Source organism: Microcebus murinus, chromosome 16 (assembly GCF_040939455.1).
Source record: "Microcebus murinus isolate Inina chromosome 16, M.murinus_Inina_mat1.0, whole genome shotgun sequence".
Classification (NCBI taxonomy): Eukaryota; Metazoa; Chordata; class Mammalia; order Primates; family Cheirogaleidae; genus Microcebus; species Microcebus murinus.
The window spans coordinates 57,775,665-57,799,225 of NC_134119.1; the positions used below are offsets into that span (position 1 = coordinate 57,775,665).

Sequence of the window (23,561 nt, forward strand, 5' to 3'; positions counted from 1 at the left end):
CCAAGCTGTAACCCCCACCAGGCACCCCCCATCACCAAGCTGTAACCCCCACCAGGCACCCCCCATCACTAAGCTGTAACCCCCACCAGGGACCCCCCCATCACCAAGCTGTAACCCCCACCAGGCACCCCCCATCACCAAGCTGTAACCCCCAACAGGCACCCCCCATCACCAAGCTGTAACCCCCACCAGGCACCCCCCATCACCAAGCTGTAACCCCCACCAGGCACCCCCCATCACCAAGCTGTAACCCCCACCAGGCACCCCCCATCACCAAGCTGTAACCCCCACCAGGGACCCCCCATCACCAAGCTGTAACCCCCACCAGGGACCCCCCCATCACCAAGCTGTAACCCCCACCAGGCACCCCCCATCACCAAGCTGTAACCCCCACCAGTGACTCCCCATCACCAAGCTGTGACCCCCACCAGGCACCCCCCCATCACCAAGCTGTAACCCCCACCAGGCACCCCCATCACCAAGCTGTAACCCCCACCAGGCACCCCCCATCACCAAGCTGTAACCCCCACCAGGCACCCCCCATCACCAAGCTGTAACCCCCACCAGGCACCCCCCATCACCAAGCTGTAACCCCCACCAGGCACCCCCCATCACCAAGCTGTAACCCCCACCAGGCACCCCCCCATCACCAAGCTGTAACCCCCACCAGGAACCCCCCATCACCAAGCTGTAACCCCCACCAGGCACCCCCCATCACCAAGCTGTAACCCCCACCAGGCACCCCCATCACCAAGCTGTAACCCCCACCAGGGACTCCCCCATCACCAAGCTGTAACCCCCACCAGGCACCCCCATCACCAAGCTGTAACCCCCACCAGGGACCCCCCATCTCCAAGCTGTAACCCCCACCAGGCACCCCCCATCACCAAGCTGTAACCCCCACCAGGGACCCCCCATCTCCAAGCTGTAACCCCCACCAGGCACCCCCCATCACCAAGCTGTAACCCCCACCAGGGACCCCCCATCACCAAGCTGTAACCCCCACCAGGGACCCCCCATCACCAAGCTGTAACCCCCACCAGGGACCCCCCATCTCCAAGCTGTAACCCCCACCAGGCACCCCCCATCACCAAGCTGTAACCCCCACCAGGGACCCCCCATCACCAAGCTGTAACCCCCACCAGGACTCCCCCGGAGCACAAGCGACAACCAGCCCTGTTTATTCGTGGCCCTTTCGGGAAAGGGAGCAGGGCAGCGCTAAGACAGGCCCACATCATCACAGCTTCCTTACATCAGGCCTCTAGGAGTCGGATATTTTTTTCTTTTTTTTCCCCAGAAAAAAAACAAAACATTTTTTTTTTTTTTGCAAAAACACCTCCTCAATAAACAACATGTAAACAGAAACCGCTGCTTCAGTCTCTAGAAACGCCTCGTTGTGGCTTCGCGGGCTTGTCCGTGGCGGGCAGCGGGGAGGGCTGGCGGGGGCTGCTGTCCTCCTTGTCTTCCTCCTCCTCCTCGGGGGCGTCCTGGGGGTAGACCACGAAACACAGCTCCTGGCCCCAGCGTGTCATGGACTCTGAGGACAGACAGACGGGTCTCGGGGCCTGGCCCCCTGGCGGCGGGGACAGAGGCCACCCCACCTCCGGACACCTCCCCTGGGCAGGGGTCTTCAGGGAGCTTCTCCCTCCGAGAGGGCGGGTTCCAGACACTTGGGGCACGGCTGGGGGACGCTGGGTGGTGGCTCCTCGGCGGCGGGGAGACCCAGCTCTGAGAGGAGCCCGTGAGAAGGCCCCACCGCCAGGCTCTGGCCGCCCGGGGAGGCTGCCCTGCTCACCTGCGAGTCGGTGCACGCACTTTGGCTTGCTTCTCCAGAACACCCCCAGGAAGAAAATGGGCACCCCCGTGAGGATGATGATGATGCCGACCCCACAGACCATGGGCTCCGAGATGAAGCTGAAGACCAGCAAGAACGCCCAGAAGACCAAGTACGCGACGGGGACCACAAGGTTCACCTGGGGAAGCAGGAACGGGGACGCCGTGTGATGCCAGACCCCAGCTCCCTGTCCCCCAGCCTGGGGTGGGTAGGGGGGAGGAGAGGTCTGAGCAGCCTTCCTCCCTCCCCGGGGAGCTGGGGACCACAGGGGGCCCTCTGGTGCGGCCCAGCGAGCTGGAAGCCAGTTCATGGGCTGATCGTCGGCCAGACGGTGGGTGGTTTGTCAGTTCCACGGCTCCGAGCCCCCCGCAGCATGCCCGTGTGCTGACTCGGTGCTTGCACTTGGCGGGGAGGTCGAGGCTCCGAGCACTTCTCCACTTGAGGATTTATATGCAAATAGAGGGGCTTTTCTCTGAGCTCAGGCTGTGGCCTGGTCTGCTTTCGTGTGGGCTGGTGGTGCAGTCCCGGCTCTGCCCCTGGCAGCCCGTGTGCCCGGGACTATTAAAAGCGCCCTCCTCCGGGGCTGTCATCGCCTGCCCCTGCCCCTGGCGCCCACAGCAGACGCCGGGCGGCCCCGCCGGTCCTGGCCACCCCGGGCCTCACCTTGATGGGCCTGTGCAGGGCCGGCCGCCTCCAGCGCAGCACCAGCAGGCCCAGGACCGTGACGCCGTAGCAGAGGTAGTTGATGAAGGACACGTAGTTGATGAGGGTGTACGTGTCGCCCACGAGCATGATGACCGCCGTGGCCCCGCACTGGGAGAGGACCCGGGCTGACCGCCGGCCTCCCGCCTGCCTCCTGCCGTCCCCCGCGGGCTGCCCTGGGCCTGCCCCCCTCCGGAGGGCAGGAGGTCGGGGGAGCCCCGGCCCCCTCCCCGCGCCCCCGCCACAGCCAGCGGCTCATCCCTGCCATCACCCAGAACGTCTCACGTTGCCCGTGGCCCTGGCGCCACGCCCTGCCCGGCCTGGGCCCCCCCAACTTACACAGACGAGCAGGGCGGGGATAGGGGTGCAGTGGCGGACGTGGATCATGGCCAGCAGACTGGGCAGGTGCCCTTCCCGGGCTCCGGAGAAGCACAGCCTAGGCGGGGAGCAGAGATGGGTACCAGCCACATGCCGGAGCTGAGGTCCCTCGAGAGCTGTCACCTCCGACCTCCTGCTCCAGGACCAGCAGCGCCACGGGGCAGTTCTTCCCCTGAGCTAGCCCACCTCCCTCTTTCCTTCCTTCCTTCCTTCCTTCCTTCCTTCCTTCCTTCCTTCCTTCCTTCCTTCCTTCCTTCCTTCCTTCCTTCCTTCCTTCCTTCCTTCCCTCCCTCCCTCCCTCCCTCCCTCCCTTCCTTCCTTCCCTCCCTCCCTTCCCTCTCTTTCTTTCTTTCTTTCTTTCTTTCTTTCTTTCTTTCTTTCTTTCTTTCTTTCTTTCTTTCTTTCTTTCTTTCTTTCTTTCCTTCCTTCCTTCCTTCCTTCCTTCCTTCCTTCCTTCCTTCCTTCCTTCCTTCCCTCTCTCTCTCTCTCTCTTTTTTCTTTCTTTCTCTCTCTCTCTCTTTCTCTCTCTTTCTTTCTTTCTTTCTTCTTTCTTTCTTTCTTTCTTTCTTTCTTTCTTTCTTTCTTTCTTTCTTTCTTTCTTTCTTTCTTTCTTTCAGACAGAGTTTCACTCTTTGCCTAGGGTAGAGTGCCGTGGCATCAGCCTAGCTCACAGCAATCTCCAACTCCTGGGCTCAAGCAATCCTCCTGCCTCAGCCTCCCGAGTAGCTGGGACTACAGGCATGCGCCACCAGGCCCTGCTAATTTTTTCTATATATTTTTAGTTGGCCAATTAATTTCTTTCTATTTTTAGTAGACACGGGGTCTCACTCTTGCTCAGGCTGTTTTTTTTTTTTCTTCTTTTTTCTAGCATTTAAGGAAATAAGAATTCAGGCTGATTTTGAACTCCTGACCTTGAGCGATCCACCTGCCTCGGCCTCCCAGAGTGCTGGGATGACAGGCCTGAGCCACCGCGCCCGGCCCCTCTTGTTTTTTTGTTTTTTTTTTTTTTACCTCCTAGCTGCATCAGGCACTTGTCGCTGGTGGGTTCATTGCCCCAGCGTCAGGTGACTGACTCCTCTACCTGGCGGGGTCTCCCTTCCTTGGGCCCCGCCCCCAGCACCGTTCCGCATGGCTGGCACACACCTGGGCACCTGCCTTTCCTCCCCACGCCCACCCTCTGCCCAGCCCGGTCACCTGGAGGAGGTGAACAGGTAGCCGTTGATGCCTCCGAACGTGGACAGGGCCACGGAGACGGGCATGAGCCACGCGAAGTAGCCCAGAAGCTTCTCCCCGAAGGTCTGGCGGGCACAGAAGAGAGGCCGTGCGGCGAGCGGCTGGGGCGGGGGGCGGGGGGGCCAGGGCAGGGTCTAGGGACCCAGCAGGGGCCCCCACTCACCACGGCCACCGCGTTGGAGGACAGCAGCTCCTGGGGGGACATGGCCGTGAAGTAGGCGACGTTGGTGAAGGTGTACACTAAGGTCACCAGCGGGATGGAGATGAAGATGGCTCGAGGTAGGTTCCTGGAGGCGGCAGCGGGGTGTGTCAGCGTCGGCCCCCGGGGGGGGGGCGGGGTGCAGGACCCAGGGGACCCAGCCCCTGGAGCAGCCTGAGTCTCAGCTCCTGCAGCTGCAGGGGGTCTCTGGGGAAGGAGAGGGGGCAGCCCAGGGCGCGGGGACCCTGCTGTCTGCCTCCTCCCCCGCACCTGCCTGGGCTCGGGGAGGGTCCACGTCACATCCCAAGGGCAGGGGCTCATGTCTGCGCATGACGGCTGAATTGCACACAGCCAAGATCAGCCTGCAAAGTCCCCAAGGGGCCCTCAGAGCCAGTCCGTAGCTGGGACCTTGCCGGGACTCTAGTCCCAGCCCACGGGGCTGTGGCAGCTCACTGTCGGGGGCTTCATCTGCGGGAACCACACTGTGTGCTTATTATGCGCGACCTGTGGCCAAGTGCAAATCGCTGGGTCTATTTACAGCGGGACGGTGACACTCAGTCGTTCTGGGGCCCAGCGAGGGCTGTGGCGAGTCCCCAGCCGCACAGAACAGGGCCAGGCGGGACCGCCAGCGCCCCCAGCTTTCTTTCCAGAGCCTTCCCTGGTGGTGGTGGGGGGGGGGGGGCGTGCAGGCGTGGTCAGCCAAGTGCTCAGTCCGAGCGCTCAGTCCGAGCCAGGGGTTGCAGGCGGGTCTGCCCCTCCTGCCCGGCGCCTGGCCGGGCGCCCCACTCACTTTCGGGGGTCGACCAGCTCCTCGGTGACGTAGTTGAGGAAGTTCCAGCCGCTGAAGGCGAAGGAGCCCTGGAGGAAGGCCAGGGCCAGGTGGCCCACGGAGGGCGTCGTCCAGAAGGCGAAGGCACTGCTGGGCCGCAGCTCCTCCACGTGGCCTGGCGGGGTGGGGGTGGGGGTGGGGTCCAGGGGTCAGGCAGGGGTCAGCACGGTCTCCGGCCCCCCATCCGCCCCCACGCCCACCCAGCCCTACCCTGGAAGATCTGGATGAAGCCCACGCCGATGATGAGCGACAGGGCCAGCAGCTTCCCGCCCGTGAAGACGTCCTGGATGCGGGTGGCCCAGCGCACGCTGGAGCTGTTCACCCAGGTCAGCAGCACTGCGGGGCGGCGGAGGCAGGGTGGGCGCCGGGGGGCCCGCAGCACGGGGACCCCAGCCCCTGACGCGGCCGTGCCCTCCCCTCCCCCCAACGTGGAGTCCCAGCCCCCCCCCGGGCCCCGGGGACACTCACTGAGGCAGGCCATGGACAGCGCCCGGGAGGCGGCGGCAGGCGGGACGCAGTTGGGGAACACGGGCTGCAGCACGTAGTTGGAGAAGGTCATGGAGATGACGGCCAGGCTGGTGGGGTACATGATGAGCACGGCGCTCCAGAGCAGCAGGAAGCTGGAAGTTAGCGAGGGCCGGGGTGGCGCGGGCGTCCCAGGGGTCCTCCCCGGCTGCCCCGGGCCCGCTCTGGTCCGGGGCCGGCCTTGCTGAGGCCTCACTGCTGGGCGTGTGTGGACTATTTTAACGGAGGAGGTGTTGACCCTTTGCGCTCGGATGTCGAGTGCGGATAATGCCGAGCGGATGATGAGAAAAGAGCAACCGAGTGCAAAGGGTTAAATATATGCCCGGCAGGGGAGTGTCCCCCGGGGAAGGTGTTGGGAAGGGCCTGGGAACCAAATGTGTGTCTCCCATCCAAGTACCAGCTGGGCCCGGCCCTGCTTATTAGCTTCCGAGCTCAGACGGGATCGGGCGCGTGCGGGGTGGCGTGGCCGCAGACGTCCAGTCGTCTTTCTAATGGCCACCCAGCCCTCCCCTGGCCGCGGGCTGTTCCCTGAGCCCCGCTGGGCTGTCCCCAGCCCTCCAGTCTTCCGCCGTGGCTCTCGGCGGAGTCTCGTGGCCTGGTTGGCTCTGAGCTGCATGCAGGGCCGGCCTGCACCTTGGCTGGGGTTGGGGGTGACGTCCGCGCCTTCTGCCTGAATCTCGCCTCTGTAGGTGCCCACGTGGTGGTGGGGGTGGGGTCTGCGGTCACAGCTGTGAGGCCTGACCCGTTGCCAGGGGCTCTGCCTGCACCCCGGGGAGACTCCGCCCTTGGGGGTGGTCCGAACCCCTGGCCAGCCCTCCAGGGTAGGGACTGCCACCTCTGGGACACCAGGTCCGATGGGCTTCTCTGGGTCTCCACCTTGCTCTGCAGCCATGCGCCCTACCCCTTGCTTTCTCCTACTCTCCTCCATTCTGGAACTTTCTAGCTTGACGGCTTTCCTCCCCTGCTGGGGGTCCCCTCTGGCCGTTCCTCCATGCCGGGCGCCTGTGAGTAGCATCCCGGTCCCTCTTCTCCCTCCGGAGTGTCCTCTCCAGGCCCAGAGCACGGGTCTTAGGGACGCTCCCCGCAGAAGACAGCGCCCACGGACACACCCGCAGGGCGTGCATGCCCTGGCAGGGCGCCTGGCCTGTGTCCCTCAGAACCAAACTCCGTCCGCTTGAGCCCAGATGCCTGCTCTGATCCCCAGGCCCCCCACGGAGCCTCTCCGTGGGACGGTGGGTGTCCCCCGAGACATCCGCCTCTCACTCCTGCTACGCTGGTTGCCACGTGCTACCCTGTGCTCCCAAATTAGGCTCCTACGGGATTGTAGAATCCGCCTGTACCTTTGAGGTTTCTGGCACGACTCAGCCGGACGATTGCAACGGCTTCAAGCCCCCCGTCCCCTCCACGCCGGCCACGTGCCCGACCTCACAGCTAGCCACAGCAGGCCTCCCCGCCCTCTGCCCACGCCGCCCCATCCTGGGCGCCCTCCCCACTGGCAGGCTGGCCTGGCCGAGCAAATCCCCACCCTCCTTCCCGGCCTGGGTGCACACCTGGCTTTCCCTGGGAGCCCCCCATGACGGTTCCCGCTGCTCTGCGCACGCCCGCAAAGCAAGGCTCTCGCAGGCCTTCACCACGTTTGGGGGGCTGTTTGCATTCTCTGCTCCGTGAGCAACGTGAGGACGGGGACAGGCCGTGTCAGCACTGTCTTCCCAGCCCTAGGTGCTCAGCAGATGCTCACTGGTGAATAGAGGGACGTCACGGAGCTGTTTAAAGGGGACCTCTCGCAGGACGTGTGGTAAGAACTGCCTGCCTCCCTCTCCGCTCCCCACGCAGCACACGGGCGTCCTACAATCAGGGCCCCTGCGTGCCTGGGCCCCAGCACGGCCGGCGGGTTCGGGTAGCAGGAGCCTCCCCGGCCCACAAGCACGGGTGGGGAGGGGAGCCCAGGGGTAGCTCTGTTCAAGGGGCCAGCTGGAGCTCCCAGCACACAGCGGCGGGCTGGGCTGGGCCTTCCAAGGCTGCCCAACGCCCCCACTCCTTCTCTCCACCCGCCCCATGACCTCCCGGTGATGTGGGAAGCAGAAGGGGAAACCGAGGCCCAGGGCCCAGCTGGCCACCCCACTCTGGAGAAGCTGGCCCGTGCCCCGCCGCCGGAGCCCCGCACTCACCCAGCCAGGCCCCCGAAGATCTCCGTGACGTAGGCGTAGTCTCCGCCGGACTTGGGGATGGCGACCCCCAGCTCTGCGTAGCAGAGGGAGCCCAGAGCGGTCACGCCCCCGCCCAGCACCCAGACGAACAGGGCCAGGCCCACGGAGCCCGAGTGCTCCAGGACGCCCTTGGGGGAGATGAAGATGCCCGAGCCGATGATGTTCCCTGTGGGAGGAGAGACGGGGGCGGGGGCGTCAGGCCCGGGGTCCCCTTTGGCAGCCCGGCCTCTGTGGGGATCCAGGTGTTGCGGTGAGGAAGGAAGCCCGGCGTGCTCCCTGGAGGAGGTGGCGGCGTGTGGATGCCGCTGGAGCCCCCAGACCCGGCAGGTGCCATGAGGGCTCATTATATGTCCCCTCCTCAGTCCCCGCCCGGCATGGGAAGGGCACCTCGTCCAGCCAGCCAGGTCCCCTGCCAGGGACGGGTCCCGTCTGCCCTCCTGGGCTCCCCACCGACCCCTGTGAGGAGGAGCCGCAGAGCGAGCAGCCCGGCCACCTGGACGGGGGCAGAGGTGGCCACTCCTGCGCCTGCCCGCACGGCCCATGTGCAGGCCCTCGTCCGAGGCCACCTGCCCCCCCTCCAGCCTGCCGTCCAGAGCTGCCGCTTTGACAAAGCAAGGCCTTGGCCGCTCTCCTGCCACTTCCTATCGGCCAAAGTCCAAACTCAAGCAGCGGCGCAGGGAGTAGCGCTTCTTCCATGCAGCCCTCCTGGGCCTCGCTGGGTTCCGGCTCTGCCTCCCACTTCACAGCCCTGCTCTGTCCTCTGTCCTCTATTTCATCCTCTTCTTCTTTTTTTATTTTTTATTTTTGAGAAAGAATCTTACTGTGTTGTCCAGGCTAGAGTGAGTGCCGTGGCGTCAGCCTCGCTCACAGCAACCTCAAACTCCTGGGCTCAAGCGATCCTCCTGCCTCAGCCTCCCAAGTAACTGGGACTACAGGCATGCGCCAGCATGCCCGGCTAATTTTCTCTCTATATATATTAGTTGGCCAATTAATTTCTTTCTATTTATAGTAGAGACGGGGTCTTGCTCTTGCTCAGGCTGGTTTCGAACTCCTGACCTTGAGCAATCCGCCCGCCTCGGCCTCCCAGGGTGCTAGGATGACAGGCGTGAGCCACCGCACCCGGCCCATCCTCTGTCTTCTATTTCCCTGCCGGCGGACACCCCCCTCCCTGCTTCCTGGGCTCCTCCCTGACCGAGAACCCGAGACCTGGATGCCGACCCAAATGAGGCCTCGTTTCCTGGCGCTGTTAGAATGTTTCAGGTCCCGGGCACGGCCCCGGGGGGGTGGAGGGGACAAGGAGAGGAACCAGTGCAGTTTCAGGGCTGAGCTGGACAGCAGCATCGGGGCAGGGACGGTGCAGGCAATGGCAGGTGTCAGGAAACTCTGCTGGGGCTCAGAGGCCCGGGGCCCTCCTCCTTCCCCAGGCCGGAGGGGCACTGCCCACTGTCCTCTCCTGCCCCGGCCGCAAGGTGGGGCTCTGGGGAGGGCTCAGCTCGTTCGTGGCTGCATCTGCTAAGCGCTTTGCATCTTCCCTGGCGTGATTCTGCGCGGACCGCCCGCACCCCGTGGGGAGGGGTCCCTTCTGTCCGATTTTCATGCAGTGCAAAGGGGTCAGAGGCCCAGCTGTGGTCCACAGAGCAGGTTCCACGCGCCCACCTAGCCCTGAACCCCCGGCAGCGGGGGCAAAGCAGGCGAGGTTTCGACTGCAGGGTCTCCCCGTCTGTGTGCGTGGATCGGGGGCTCGAGGGACCGGTCCAGGAGGGCCTGCTCAAGGGGACGTAATCCCAGAACCGATGGACCGTAGGGCTGACACCGGTGGGACCTGGGGCTCAGCTCCTCCACTGGGGTGGCCTCCAATGGCCAGGGCCTCTGTAGGGCGGGCGCACACCGGTCCCCGAGGAGCCCGCCTGCTCCACCTGCCGCCCGCAGGAGGGGCTGGGCGAGCACGCGGTTGTGGCCGCCAATCTGCATTCATTGCCCGTCCGCCCTGCTGCCCCCGCCCCCGGCCGGCACAGATTTCCAGTCTGGACGCGGTGACACCCCGCTTGGTTTTCCGGTCACATCCCGGGAGTCCTCAATCCATCTCGATAAGGATGGAATAATTCCTGTGCCCCAGCCCCACCCCTGCAGAGGTAAGCTGTGTCCAGGGCGGTCGGCTGCCAGGGGGAGGGGGAGGGGGGCCTCCCCCATCTCCCTCGAGGGGCCTCGGTGGGCCGCGGGGGTTCCAAAGGGCCTTTGAGTCCGCTCTGCCCCCTGGCAGCAGCGCCTCTGTTCTCAGGACCTGGCGGAGGGGGATTGGCCAAAAGCCAGGGCGGTTGGGAGCCAGCGGGGGCTGGGTGGCCTTGGACGGAGCTGGGCATGCTCGGGGCACCCCAGGCCCCGCGCCACCCACCCTGCACGGACCCGCCGCTCCCTCTGCACACGTCGGCCTGGCGGGGCCTCCTGGCTGCGGCCCTTGGGGAGGCCACACCTGGCACCTACCTGTCTCCCAGGACCGGGGTCTGAAAGGGGCATACCGCCAGCCCCGTGCCCGGTGGCTGGAGACTGGCATGCTTGGCCCGTGGGGTGGGGGGCCACCACTACCGTTTTGAACACGTGGTCTTACTCCACGGTCCAGGACTTCTCCCTAAGTGGCCCAAAGGACCGCATGAGCAGCCAGCCCGTGTCTCCAGGGTCGTGGGGGGCCTCTCCCTCTGGGCCCAGACAGCTCCTACCGTGTCTCCCCAAAAGTAAGGCAGGGTCTTCTATTTGTTTCTCCTCAAGAAGACACCCTAGGGCTTATTGTCAGGGGATGTGTTGTTTTCCCCTCAAAAAGCCTCAGCTCGCGGCACGCACAGGGTGGCCGGGTCCCGACAGGGGGAGCCGCCCTTGCTGGTGGGGCTGCCCGCACCTTTCCGGTCACCTCTGGGACAGCAGCTGCCACGACGGGGCAGATGAGAAGGGCTGCTCGTCTTCTTTCCCGCTCCTTGACTAAATGCACGGGTTGTGCAGACGCGCTGCGCAGCCACGCCCGTCACTAGGGCTTATTTTCGGGGTGGGGCTTCTATTGCGCAAGTGCTCAGACATCCTGCTAGGGCTTATTTTATGGGTAGGGCTTATTTTCAGGGAAACATGGTAGCATCTGTCCCAGGATTGCGTGAAAGGTGGCAGACACCCCACCATGGTCCACTAGCTGTCCCCGGCACCATGCGGGTGGGTGGGACTTTGTGAGAAGCAACTGGCGGTGGTGGACTGGAGGAGGAGGGGGAGGGGAGGGGGACGAGGAGGGGAGAGGGAGGAGGAGGGGGAGGAGAGGGGGGGAGGGGAGGAGGAGGAGGAGGGGGAGGAGGAAGGGGAAGAGGAGGAAGAGGGAGGATCCTGTAGACGGGGACGGGGTCCCCAGTGCTTGAATGACTACAGGAGGTGTGCAGGGGGGACCGCCGCAGCTGGAAGGGGGGACATGGGGGTGCCTGCGAATCCCCCCGTTGGCGGTGGGCTCAGCCTCCCTTCTCAGACCCCACGTCCAGCCCAGCAGACCTGCCTGGTTTGGGGGGACCTCAGCGGACAAGTCCAGCCTTCGGGGGCCCCTGTCTGGAGGGGCAGGAACGCAGGGCCTGGCAGGACCGGGGGAGTGGGGTAGGCGGGAGACACCACTGGGGTCTGACCGATGGCTGAGCGGAGAGACGGGGGTCCCGAGACCTCCACGTCACTCGGGTCCTGTCCACACAGTGGGACACTGCTCTGGGTCCCGGCGGGGCGGAGCTCCGGGCAGGTAGGCAGGGCCGTGGGCGCCCCCACCAGCCGCCCGCCTGCTCCCCCGGAGTCTGCTCCTCCGCCCCCTTCCTTGCGCCTTCGCTGGGTGGTTTTATCACATTAAGATGTTTGGCCTGATGGGGCTTACCCGGCTCCTCCGAGGGAGGAAGAAAGGGCCATTGTTCCCGCGGCGCTGCGGTGCGCGCTGACCTATTTCTGGGAGGCAGCGGCGGGCCGCGGAGGTGGCAGGGGTGGCCTGTGCGGGTCGCTCCGGCAGAAGGAGCCACTTGCCCGCGGTGCGTGTGGGGGAGGACGCGCAGTCCGCTTTGGGGAGGGGCAGGGAGGGCCAGGATGCCCGCACCACCCCTCACCCCTGGAGACATCCAGGAGTCGGCCCTGCTCAGCCTCAGTTTCCCCATCTGCCAGGTGCGGCCACGGGGCTAGGGGGCAGCAGAGGGCTGGTCCCCGCAAGCCTGTGGCAGGGAGGATGCACCTGGCACATGTGCACTGGGCCAGAGGACACTGTCTGCTCGGCGTCCCCCCACGGTGGTGGCCCCTCCCCAGCTCATCTCCCTGAAGCAACACCAGCCCCAGGACCACCCCCTTGGCCCCTACGACCTGGACCCTGCCCCACGCCACGGCACCCGGGGGGATGGCCGGGAAGGGACTCTTTCATCCCCACATCAGACGCCACGGGAAGTGCTCATGGCTCTCGCCGTTGTCATCCATGCTGGGGACCCCCCTAGGCCGCCCAGTCTTTCCTCTGGAGACCCGAGCCACGCGGGACCCCGACACCCTGGGGGTGGTGGGTCAAAGCCTGGGGGAAGGCTGTCCCCGAAAGCACCTGGGTATGCCCACCCCCCAGCAAGCCTGTGTCAGGTTCCTCTCTGGGAGGGCAGCTGTGCCCACTGAAGTCCTGGCAGAGCCCCAGGAGGTGAGTGTGGGGGACATCCAGGATGTGCCTGGAATTGAGACTCGGCAGGTGGGCACCTCCAGCCCAACCCGTGTTCCTTAAGAGACAGGAGTGTGGGGACGTGGGGAGCCCCCTCCGGCCCCGTCTCCAGCCTCACTCTCGTCATGGTCACCGGTATAGCTCCACGTCGCTGAATCCAGCCGTCACGCCCTGGGCCACGTCTTGCTTGTCCCAGCAGCAGCAAGTGGCTGGTGAGTCACTCCCCTCGCTCAGCCTCCCGCTCTCCCTCCGACCTCACCGGCTGCTCCTTGGAAACCATCGCTGGTCCCTTATCTCGCCCGACCTCCAGACGCCGGGCGCCCTGGGCTCCGTCCTGGGGCCACTTCTCATGTCTCTCTACACCCGGCCCCCTGGAGACCTCACCCAGCACCCTGGCTTCTGCTGGCAGCTGCCGCATTCACATCCCCAGCACGGAGCTCTCTGCTAAACGAAACCCGTGTCCCCAACCAACGACCCACCAAACGGCGTCTCACACGGAACCCGTGCAAAGCGGAATTCCTGACTGTCGCTCTCCTGCCCTTGAGCCTGCTCTCTCAGTCTTCCCTGATGGACCAAGGGCATGCCTTGACACCCTCCACAGACACATCCAGAGTGCCGCCTCCTCTCCGCACCTCCGCCACTGCCCTGAGCCCCCACGGTCCCTCGCCCGGGGCTCCCGGGCAGCCTCCTGAGCCGCCTTCCTGCTCCTGCAACCTCTTCTCCAAGCTCGCTAAGGCCCAGCCCGTCCCTGCGCTGCTCAGAACCCTCGCTGGGCTCTCACCTCACGCCGCGGAAAGCGCACGGTTCTTGCCGTAGCTTGCAAAGGCCCCCACAAGCTGAACCCCACTCTCTGACACCTCTCGGACCCAAAACCTCCTCCCCTCCTTCCGCAGTGCCCATCGTGGCCCCTCGGGCTGTGCACTGGCTTGCTATCTGGTTGCCCTCTGACCCCCGTGCTGGGACGACAGCTCCAGGGGAGGGATTTCGGCTGACTTGTCCCTGTTGTATCCCCGACACATGGCACCATTCGGTGCATGATTGTTTTTTTTTTTTTTTTAATTTTTTAAAAAAATTTCTTTATTTTTTTTTTTCTATTTTCAGTTGGCCAATTAACTTTTTTTTTTTTTTTTAGTAGAGACGGGGTCTCGCTCTTGCTCAGGCTGGTCTTGAACTCCTGAGTTCAAACGATCCGCCCGCCTCGGCCTCCCAGAGAGCTGAGATTACAGGTGTGAGCCACCTCGCCCGGCCCATAATTGTTGAATAGATGAATGAGAGTGCCCAGGGCTGGCACCCCCCCCATCCTGTCACTGGGGCTGCCCCGGTCCCCAGCAGGGTCCTGGAGCACACCAGGGACCTCTGCCCCTCGGCAGGTTGCAGCTTTGGGTCCTGTTTCCTCATCTGTACATGGGGCCGTGGTGAAAAGGCACAGACAGGTCCTACGCAGCTTGACGTCCCCTCTGGGTCCTGGGGAGGGAGGGGACCGTCCTCTCTGAGAAGTCACCCACCTCCAGCCCTGGAGATCGGGAGGGTCCTGGCTGGGGCCGCTCGAGCGGGGATGGGCTCCGAGATGAGGGCTGTAAGGTCGAGCCCCGAGCCCCTGAACACACCCCTGCCCCTCAGACGCGTGCAAGAGCTGGGGGACATTTGCAGCAAAGGGGGGGCCTGGCCAGCAACCCAGGGACGACTCCGCTCTGGTGGAGCTGCGGACGTCCTTCCCTTTTGCAGGTGGGGAGCTGGCTGACAGCCTCCACGGTGGCGGGGGGACACTCCCCTGTCCATCTGTCTGTGTGTCCATCCATAACCGAGTGGGGGGCTCAGTAAACCCCGGATGCATGAGTTCCCAGCTCAGTACCCAGCCCTCTCCTGCCGAGAGCGCCGAATCTGGCCCCATGTGCCCGGCATCGGAGCGGTATGCGGGGCGCGGAACGGGGGGGGGGTGAGTCCGAATCTGGTACCAAATCCTGAGTCTGCCACTTGCAGTGGTGCCAACCTCAGTTTCTACATCTGCAAAATGAGTATAAAAATTCCTGTCCTGCAAGGTGGGCACCAGAATCAAATGAGACAGGGGAATACGTGTTCATAATGTAGGAAGGGCTTTTACGAACAGATGTTAGATGTGGGGTGATGTTCTGCACAGTCCCTGCTCCAGCAGGCTCTGTGTCCTCCAGCCTGGCCATGTCCCTTCATTGTGGCTGGCGGACGCTGTCTCACACCACCCTGGCCAGCCCCTGCCTTCTCTCCCCACCCCCGGAAGCCTCACTCCTCAGTCTGGGCTGGGGCAGGGGGTAGAAGGGGGAGAGAATGATCGGAGGGTCTGTCTGGAAGCTGGGGAGGGCACAGGTTCAGTGACTGGTGACAAGGATAGGTGACAGAGCAGGGTGTAAAGTTCTCAAGATTTTTACGGCTAAAATGTGACATTTTTGCAGACAGTTTTGACTTCGACCAGGGTCCCCAGGGTAGCGGTGTGGAGGAAATGCCGCCCTCCCCCTGAAATCCCTGCAGGAAGGTGGGGTGGGGTGGTGGGGTGGGGAGGTGGACCCCCAGGGCAGTAGCTGGGGGGAGCAGGGCCCTCAGGGCGTCGGTGGGGAGGGCAGTGCAGAGCCTGTCCCAGCCCCCGCCTCCTGTCACCTCCTAGCTGAGGTCGAGCCCCCTTGTTTGCCCCTTCCCGTCCAGCCTCCTGGCCTCCGTAACTCCCCGAAACTCCCAGGCCGGGCTCCCAGGCCCACCACGGAGTGCCCCGGGCTGGGGGTCAGGTACTTGGGTTCTGGAGCTGAATCCACCTTGGGTTGGCCAAGTTGCCCTTCGCCCTGGCTCAGCCTTCAAGTTCAGGACGGCCAGGGAGGCAGAGCAAGAATGGCCTGGGGGTGGGGGAGCTGTCAGGGCAGACCCGGGCTGCCCAGGGACGTCCTTACGGGGTCTGTCCTGGGGAAGGGGCGTGGTGCTGGAGCTGGCCTCTTCTGCCCCGAGGAGGACGGGGCGCGGGCAGGCGGCAGAGCAGGAGTACAGCTGGGGCTGTGGGATCAGCTGAGGCGGCCCGGGAAGAGCTGAGTCTGCTCCAGCCCCTGCCTGCGGGGACGGCTCCTGGAGAGGGTGTGGGCCGAGGCAGAGCTCTGGCCGGCACCTTGGCCAAATCCCGGGAGCTCAGGGCCAGATCAGGACCAGCTGTGTTCAGGGGCAACGCTTGGTGTGAGGGCTCCTCGCACGGAGTGGGGGAGGAGGAGGTGGGCCCCTGCAGCCTCCCAACTTTCTCCGTCCCCAAGGGTCGGGGTGGGTGGGTGGCTGGTGCACAAGCGGCTCCCGCTGGCCGGGGAAGGGGGGGCCGGCAGGTGGTCGGGCAAGAACAGTCAAGGCCCCAGGTACTCACGCCCCAGCCCAAGTGTCTCCCAGGTCACAGGGGACCACAGAATGCGTCCCTCCCAGGGGGGCTCAGAGGCACCCAGCATGGAGAAAGGCACAGGTCTGGATCAGCCCAGTTCCTGAGCAGTCCGCATGCATGACTTGGGACAGAGGGAGGAACAACGGCCCCCACCACCACTCTCTGCCTACCCGAAAGCCCCTCCGTGGGGGCGGGATGCTCCCCACCCATGCCCCGGCGGGGAAGCCAGACCACCCGAGTGCCTGCTGGGGTCCCAGCCCAGGGAGCAGCTGGCCTGGCTGCCGGTCTGCTCACCACGGCCTCCCCAGTCACTGTTCCGCCCCCTCCCCCTGGGTCCTGCTGCCAGACTCTGCTAATTACCCGCTCTGAACACCTTTGCCCTGTGCACGGGCTCCACCTGTCCGGTCTACCCGCAGCCCCTCCTGCTGTCCCAGAACAAATCGTCCACACTGCCTGGCACCTGGAGCCTGCACACAGGGCTCAGAGGAACCCACTGCCCGGACCCTGGGGCTTCAGCCCACTCCGCCTGACTGGTCCCCGCACTTTTGCGTCTCTTGAACTCCTTTCCACAGTTGAGGAAACTGAGGGTAACCGCCTCGCCAAAGCTCCCCAGCAAAGCCAAGTCAGGAGGAAGATCCCAGCGGCGGAGACGACTGGAAACTGTCCCGGGCGCACAAACTTCCCAGGCGTCTGGGCAGCCGGCGACAAGCGCCGCTGTGCCGGCCCCTGCCCTGCGAGCAGGACAGTGCGCGCGAGTCCAGGCACAGCAGGTGCGCCAGGCTCCTGCTCGCCAGCGGTGCCACTGTCGCAGACACGAAGGAGCACGGGGAGAAGCGGTGCGCCCGGCTCCGAGCAGCCGTCGGCCCCGCCGCAGCCCCGGCGCCCGCCTGCCCGCCCGCCCGCCTGGCCCGCTCACCGATGATGATGGTGCAGGCGCTCACCAGCCCGATCTCCTTCTTGAGCGCCACCCGCTCCGAGGCGCCGGGGCCCGGGCCCGGGCCGGGGGAGGGCGAGGGCGCAGGGCCGGGGTTCCCGCGCCCGCTCTGCTGCTGCGTGTGGCCGGCCATGTCGCTGTCCCGCCGCGTCCCGGCCGCCTGCGCTGCCCCGTCTGTCCGGCCGGCCGCCAGTCCGCGCGTCTGCTCGTCTGTCCCCCGCAGCCGGGACAGCGGCCACAGGCGGGCGCATGCGCTGGCGCCCGGCCCGGGACCCGAGCCCCCGGGCGGCGGGGCCCGAGGAGGGGCGGAAAGAGCGCCGGCCAGCAGCCCCCTCCCCCACTTCCCTAAAGAGAGCTGCCCCTCCCCCGGCGATCCCGGCCTGGGAAGGAGGGAGAGGACTTGGGGCAGCCCCAGGAAGGACTTCCCGGCCGAGCGAAGGAAGGGTCTCCTCTGCCTGGGTTACATCCGTCCTGGGGGTGGGTGGGGGCGGGGCAGAACGCGGATGCCAGACTGTCCCTGCGCTCAGGGAGGCGGCGGTAGGAACAGCTGTGTTTGGGAACCCACTCGTGCCCCTTCAATGCTACTCCTTAAACCCTCTCGCCCTGATGAGTGCGCGCGTGTGGGGCGGGGCAGGGCGCGCAGGTTGGAGCCATTCTGCAGGGGGAAGTTGAGGCCCAGAGGTAAGCCTCGGTCACAGAGCGAGTGGCAGGGTTGACGCCTCGGGTGGGAGGCGAGGTGCAGCCCGAGGAGGGGTGGGGGCTCCGTCCTGTGGCTCCTCTGCGGGGTCGGGAGGCCCTACGCGCCCATGTTCCACGGTCCGAGGAGACGGGGTCACGGCGAAGACCCGGAGTCCCCAGCTCTCATCCACAGGGGACCCGAGGCCCGTGGGAGTCCCGGACGGGTCCCGCCCGCCCCACGGGGCTCTGGGCTGCGTCTGGCCTCCGTCCCGACCGCAGACTCGCGGCCATAGGTCAGAGTCCGGGCTGGGCGCACTAGAACTGGGTCTGCGGCGCAGCCGCGCGCGCTCCAGCCCAGCTCAGGGGTCCAGGCCGCCTGCAACGCCCCGAGACACCGAGAAGGGGGCTGTGGTCGCGGAGGGCCGGGCGTGCAGGGGCGAGGGAGGCCGCCTCGTCCCGGAAGCCGGCGGGATCGCGCAGCCCCGGCCGGCCCGCGGGCGGAGCAGATGCAGCGGGCGGCGGGCGGGGCGCGCCTGGCACGGTGCGGCGGCGGCGGAACAGCCTTTGTGTGTTGCTGGCGGCCGCCGCGACGCGCCGTCCCCTGCATGTGGATGAGGCCGCGGCGGGCGTCCAGTCCTCCCCCCCTGGCCCCGGCCGCGGCCTCTGGGTTTGCGGGGGCCGGGCCAGGGGTCCGACGGCCGCAGGGTGGGCTCGGGGTGGAGCGGGGCCCGGGGCGGGTCCTGGGCAGGGGCGGAGCCTGGCGGGCCGGCGCTTTGCTGGCAGGAGGGAACTTCGAAGTCGGGGGCGGGGACCTCCGGGTAGGGGTGGGAGAGACAGGAGCCAGGATGGACGTGCTGGGGGGACGCGGAGGGGGAGGCCACCCGGCGAAGCCTCGGCCCTCGCGCTCCAGTCGTCGGAGTCCCGCATTCTTGGCGTGCTCAGCCTCCCGGCCCCAGAGACGGCTTCGGCCACTGGCTTTCTTAAAGGAGCCTCGCGCAGGGTGGGGTGGGGTGGGGTGGGGGTTAGGGGCGGAGGGGCCACCCTGGCTGCGGAGACTCCTGCCTGTCGCAGGTGGCTGAAGCCTTGAACTTTTGGGTTGACTCTCCCCGCTGCTCAGTTGCCTTTGATTTGCTCGGGGAAGGTCTAGCCAGGGGCTAGGGTTAGGGTTAGGGTTAGGGTTAGGGTTAGGGCTAGGGTTAGGCTATGGTTAGGGCTAGGGCTAGGGTTAGGGTCAGGGTTAGGCTATGGTTAGGGCTAGGGCTAGGGTTAGGGTCAGGGTTAGGCTATGGTTAGGGCTAGGGCTAGGGTTAGGGTCAGGGTTAGGCTATGGTTAGGGCTAGGGCTAGGGCTAGGGCTAGGGCTAGGGTTAGGGTTAGGGTTAGGCTATGGTTAGGGCTAGGGCCAGGGTTAGGGTTAGGGTTAGGCTATGGTTAGGGCTAGGGCTAGGGTTAGGGTTAGGGTTAGCCTATGGTTAGGGCTAGGGCTAGGGTTAGGGTTAGGGTTAGGCTATGGTTAGGGCTAGGGCTAGGGCTAGGGTCAGGGTTAGGCTCTGGTTAGGGCTAGGGCTAGGGTAAGGTTAGGGCCGGGATCCACGTTAGGGTCAGAGCTTGGGTTAGGGGTAGTGCTAGTGCATTCAGCGACAGGTCGCCAAGTGGCAGGGACTTGCAGGAGGTTTTCAAGGGTGAGTCTCTCTGGGACCCCGAATGTGGAATATGTCCTTGAGAGGGAAGGGCTGAGTGTTACGTCTTGCATAGGATGCAGTTTGTATGTCGTCTCAAGCCCAGAGTTCAAGAGGTCGTTTTAAATGAACCGAACTAGAATCTGCAAAGTCTCGTCAGAATATAAGTTTTGTAAGATTGGTTTGCCATCCAGAACTCAATCATTCTTATTCCTCACACTAACAGAGGAAAGAAGAAAACCATAGAACCTTCTTGATAGATACAAAAAGCATCTATCATGGATGCATCCATGATTTAAACAAAGAAACAAAAAGACTTTTTTTTAGCAAATTTGAAACAAAAGAGAACTTCTTAAATCTGATAGAAAGTATCTGTGGAAAGACAAATCTCCAAGAAACAAAAAATAAACAAAACCCCTACAGCTGACAACATACACATTTTATTTATTTATTTATTTGTTTTTGAGACAGAGTCTCGCTTTGTTGCCCAGGCTGGAGTGAGTGTCGTGGTGTCAGCCTAGCTCACAGCAACCTCAAACTCCTGGGCTCAAGCGATCCTCCTGCCTCAGCCTCCCGAGTAGCTGTGACTACAGGCATGCACCACCATGCCCTGCTAATTTTTTCTATAGATATTAGTTGGCCAATTATTTTCTTTCTATTTTTAGTAGAGACGGGGTCTTGCTCTTGCTCAGGCTGGTTTCAAACTCCTGACCTCGAGCAATCCGCCTGCCTCGGGCTCCCAGAGTACTAGGATTACAGGCGTCAGCCACAGAGCCCAGCCAACATACATATTTAATGGTAAAATTTTGGACACTTTTCCACTAAGATTGAGTGAAAAAGGATGTTGGCACTCATCGCTTCTATACAATGGAGGCTTCAGCCAGTGCAAGAAGGCAAGAAAAAGAAGTAAAAAAAGGCATGAAGATAGGAAAGGAAGACAAAAAGCTGCCATTCACGTATGACATGATTGTGTTTATAGAAGATTTTTTTTTGTTAAATTGTAGGTAAATTTAAGGAAGATAAGTTCATTTAGCGAAGTCACTGGATGTAAGTTCAATATTCGAAAACTAATTGTATTTCTATATTACCAGGAACAATTGGAAATTGAAATTTATAATGGCATAAAAATCAAATACTGAAGACTAAATCTAGTGAATGATGTGCACAGTTTCTACACAGGAAACTATAAAACATTACTGAGAGAAATCGTTAAAGTTATAGGCTGATGGAGGGATATACCATGTTCATGGATTGGTATTTGAGATGTTGGTTTTCTCCAAATTGGTCTATAGAATTGGTCAATGGATCCAATACAGTCTCAATTAAAGTGACAAAGGATTTTGTTGTTGATTACTTGGGTTTTTGTTTGGGGGTGTGTGAAACTTGACAAGCTGATTTTATATGAAGGAGAACAAAGTACACTTCACAGCACAGTGAGGAAGGCAGTGTCGTATAGCTGCCAGGACAAATAAATCTTCTAGTGGAACAAAACAGAAAATGCAAAAACAGATTCATTTTGGTTCAGTTTGACAAAGTTGACTTAGCAGATCGGTGGGGAAAGGACAGACTATTTTTTTTTTTTTTTTTTGAGACAGAGTCTCACTCTGTTTGCCTGGGCTAGAGTGCCGCGGCATCAGCCTAGCTCACCGCAACCTCAAACTCCTGGGCTCAAGTGATCCTCCTGCCTCAGCCTCCCTAATACCTGGGACTATAGGTGCTTGCCATGATGCCTGGCTACGTTTTTCTAATTTTAGTAGAGACGGGGTCTCACTCTTGCTCAGGCTGGTCTGGAACTCCTGAGTTCAAATGATCCTCCCACTTCACCCTCCCTGAAGTGCTAGGATCACAGGCGTGAGCCACCGTGCCCAGCCCAGACTTTGCAATAAATGGTAGTGGATCAATTGAGTATCTATATTGAGGAAATAAACACCTTTTTATCTCAACCTTACACCATACCCTAAAACCAATCCCAGGTGATGTACATATGAAATGTATGTGAGAAGTGAAACAAAAAAGCTGCTAGAAGGAGACATAGGGGAGAGAAAGCCTCATTTTCTTAAACAAGACAGAAAAACACCAGTAGTAAAAAAGTAACAGGTCGGACTACTTTAAAATAAGAAACTTCCGTTAACAAAAATAAAAGATGATTAAGAGAGGGAAGAGTAAGCCGCACGTGACGGAAGTTATTTCACCACATGTATCTGATAAAGGACTTGAATCTGAAAATATGTGACTTATATGTATCAAATCAATAGGAAAAAGACTTTAAAATAGGCAGGCACTTCCCAAAGGGGGATGATGTTCAATGGCTGACAAACTTCTGAACAGGTGTGCTCAGCCTCATTAGTCATCAGGGAAATGGAAATTAAAACCAGAATGAGATACCACTGCACAAGCCACCAAAAGGGGTAAAAAAAAATAAAACGCCTAGTGTTGGCAAGGATGTAGAGTTGGTACCATAAGTTTGGAAGAGCATTTGACTTATGTCTTTAAATCTCTGCAGCTCAGCATCTCCACTCTCTGTAAGACGCCTCTTGGGTACCACCTCAAAGCCGCTAGCCTCACGTTGGTGTGAAGACCTTGACCATTTTTTTCTCCCACTTCAAATGCAACCTGCTAGCACCTCCCATCATCCCTTGGGGCATTTTTTTTTTTTTTTTTTTTGAGACTGAGTTTTACTTTGTTGCCCAGGCTAGAGTGAGTGCTGTGGTGTCAGCCTAGCTCACAGCAACCTCAAACTCCTGGGCTCAAGCAATCCTCCTGCCTCAGCCTCCCGAGTAGCTGGGACTACAGGCATGCGCCACCATGCCCGGCTAATTTTTTCTATATATATTAGGCGGCCAATTAATTTCTTTCTATTTATAGTAGAGACGGGGTCTCGCTCTTGCTCAGGCTGGTTTTGAACTTCTGACCTTAAGTGATCCTCCAGCCTCGACCTCCCAGAGTGCTAGGATTACAGGCGTGAGCCACCGCGCCCGGCCCCTTGGGGCATTTCTGCTGCCCCCTCCAAGGCAGCAGCTGATGAAGAACTAACCTGGCACCTGTGAACTTGCAACCAAAAATGCAAGGGAGTTGACACACTTGGCCTGTTCTTTGACAAATGGCAGCTGTGAGCCAGTGGATGCATTCTTGCCCCATCTTCATCTCAGGTGAATTGTTAGGAATCACATTCATTAGAAAGCCTCTTGGGGCCGGGCGCGGTGGCTCACATCTGTAATCCTAGCACACTGGGAGGCCAAAGCGGGAGGACCGGTCAAGGTCAGGAGTTCAAAACCAGCCTGAGCAAGAGCAAGACCCCCGTCTCTACTATAAATAGAAAGAAATTAATTGGCCAACTAAAAATACATATAGAAAAAATTAGCTCCCAGCTACTTGGGAGGCCGAGACTGAAGGATTGCTTGAGCCCAGGAGTCTGAGGTTGCTGTGAGCTAGGATGACGCCACGGCACTCTAGCCCGGGCAACAGAGTGAGACTCTGCCTCAAAAAAAAAAAAAAAAAAGAAAGTCTCTTGGGAGATGTCACCACAAGATCCAGCAATCAGACACCTTTGGCACCAAGTGGTGGCCAGCTCAGAAACTCACACTCATATTGGGTCTTTTGCCTTCCCTTTCCACCCCCACTCCCCCTTATTCTTGATTCCCTGGGATTGCACCCCCTAATTAAGAAATGCCTTAGGCTCTGCTTTCTGGAGAGCCCAGGCTAAGATATATACCCAACTGAAACAAATATATAAATGCACTACAAGACGTCTACAATATTGTTCACAGCAGCACTCCTCATAGTAGCCCCACACTAGTAGGAACCCCGATAAACAGTAATAGTAGGATGGATTAATGCACCGGAGTACATGCAAATTCTGGAGTTCTGTTCTTCTGCAAAGGAAATGAACAAAATTACTACCATGCTACAACACGGGTGAATTTCATAAACAGAAAGTCGAGCAACAGAAGCTGGACGCAAGGTGACATTCTGGGATGATCGAGTTCGCATGAAGTTCTAGAGCAGGCAAAATGCACGCGTGGTGTCACAAGTCAGCATAGAGGTCAGCCCTGGGAGGGAGGGACTGGGGAGGGTCATGTGGAGGGGTTCTGGGGTGCTGGCCGTGTTCTATTTCTTGATCTGGGAGCTGGTTCTATGAGTATGTTTATGGAAATTCATCAAGGTGAGCACTTATGGTGTGTGCATTTGTGCGTGTGTGTGTGCGTCTGTGTGTGTGTGTGTGTGTGTGTGTGTGTGTGTGTGTGCATGAGAGAGAAGATCAGAGAGACCTTGATGCTTCTTCAGTCAGTGCATCATATTAAATA

General features: G+C 61.4%; 1 protein-coding gene across 1 annotated transcript; it reads right to left on the reverse strand.

Moving 5' to 3' along the window:
• Positions 1-1,166: 1,166 nt before the first annotated feature.
• On the reverse strand, positions 1,167-17,251 carry SLC7A10 (solute carrier family 7 member 10). The gene is made up of 11 exons (XM_012775148.2): positions 16,884-17,251; positions 7,869-8,073; positions 5,644-5,795; positions 5,386-5,511; positions 5,137-5,290; positions 4,311-4,434; positions 4,109-4,212; positions 2,876-2,972; positions 2,498-2,647; positions 1,796-1,973; positions 1,167-1,537 (listed from the first exon to the last, which is right to left on the reverse strand). Exons 1-11 carry the CDS (start codon positions 17,032-17,034, stop codon positions 1,374-1,376), a joined length of 1,605 nt encoding a protein of 534 aa, XP_012630602.1. The 5' UTR covers positions 17,035-17,251; the 3' UTR covers positions 1,167-1,373.
• Between the last annotated feature and the right edge of the window lie 6,310 nt (positions 17,252-23,561).

Coding starts and splice junctions, on each gene's coding strand:
- SLC7A10 (XM_012775148.2), bottom strand. CDS start 17,034: ATGGCCGGCCACACGCAGCAGCAGAGCGGGCGCGGGAACCCCGGCCCT. Junction 5,796..7,868: donor ATCTTCGGGGGCCTGGCTGG/GTGAGTGCGGGG, acceptor GCTAACTTCCAG/CTTCCTGCTGCTCTGGAGCG. Junction 2,648..2,875: donor TCCCCGCCCTGCTCGTCTGT/GTAAGTTGGGGG, acceptor GTCCTCTCCCAG/TGCGGGGCCACGGCGGTCAT.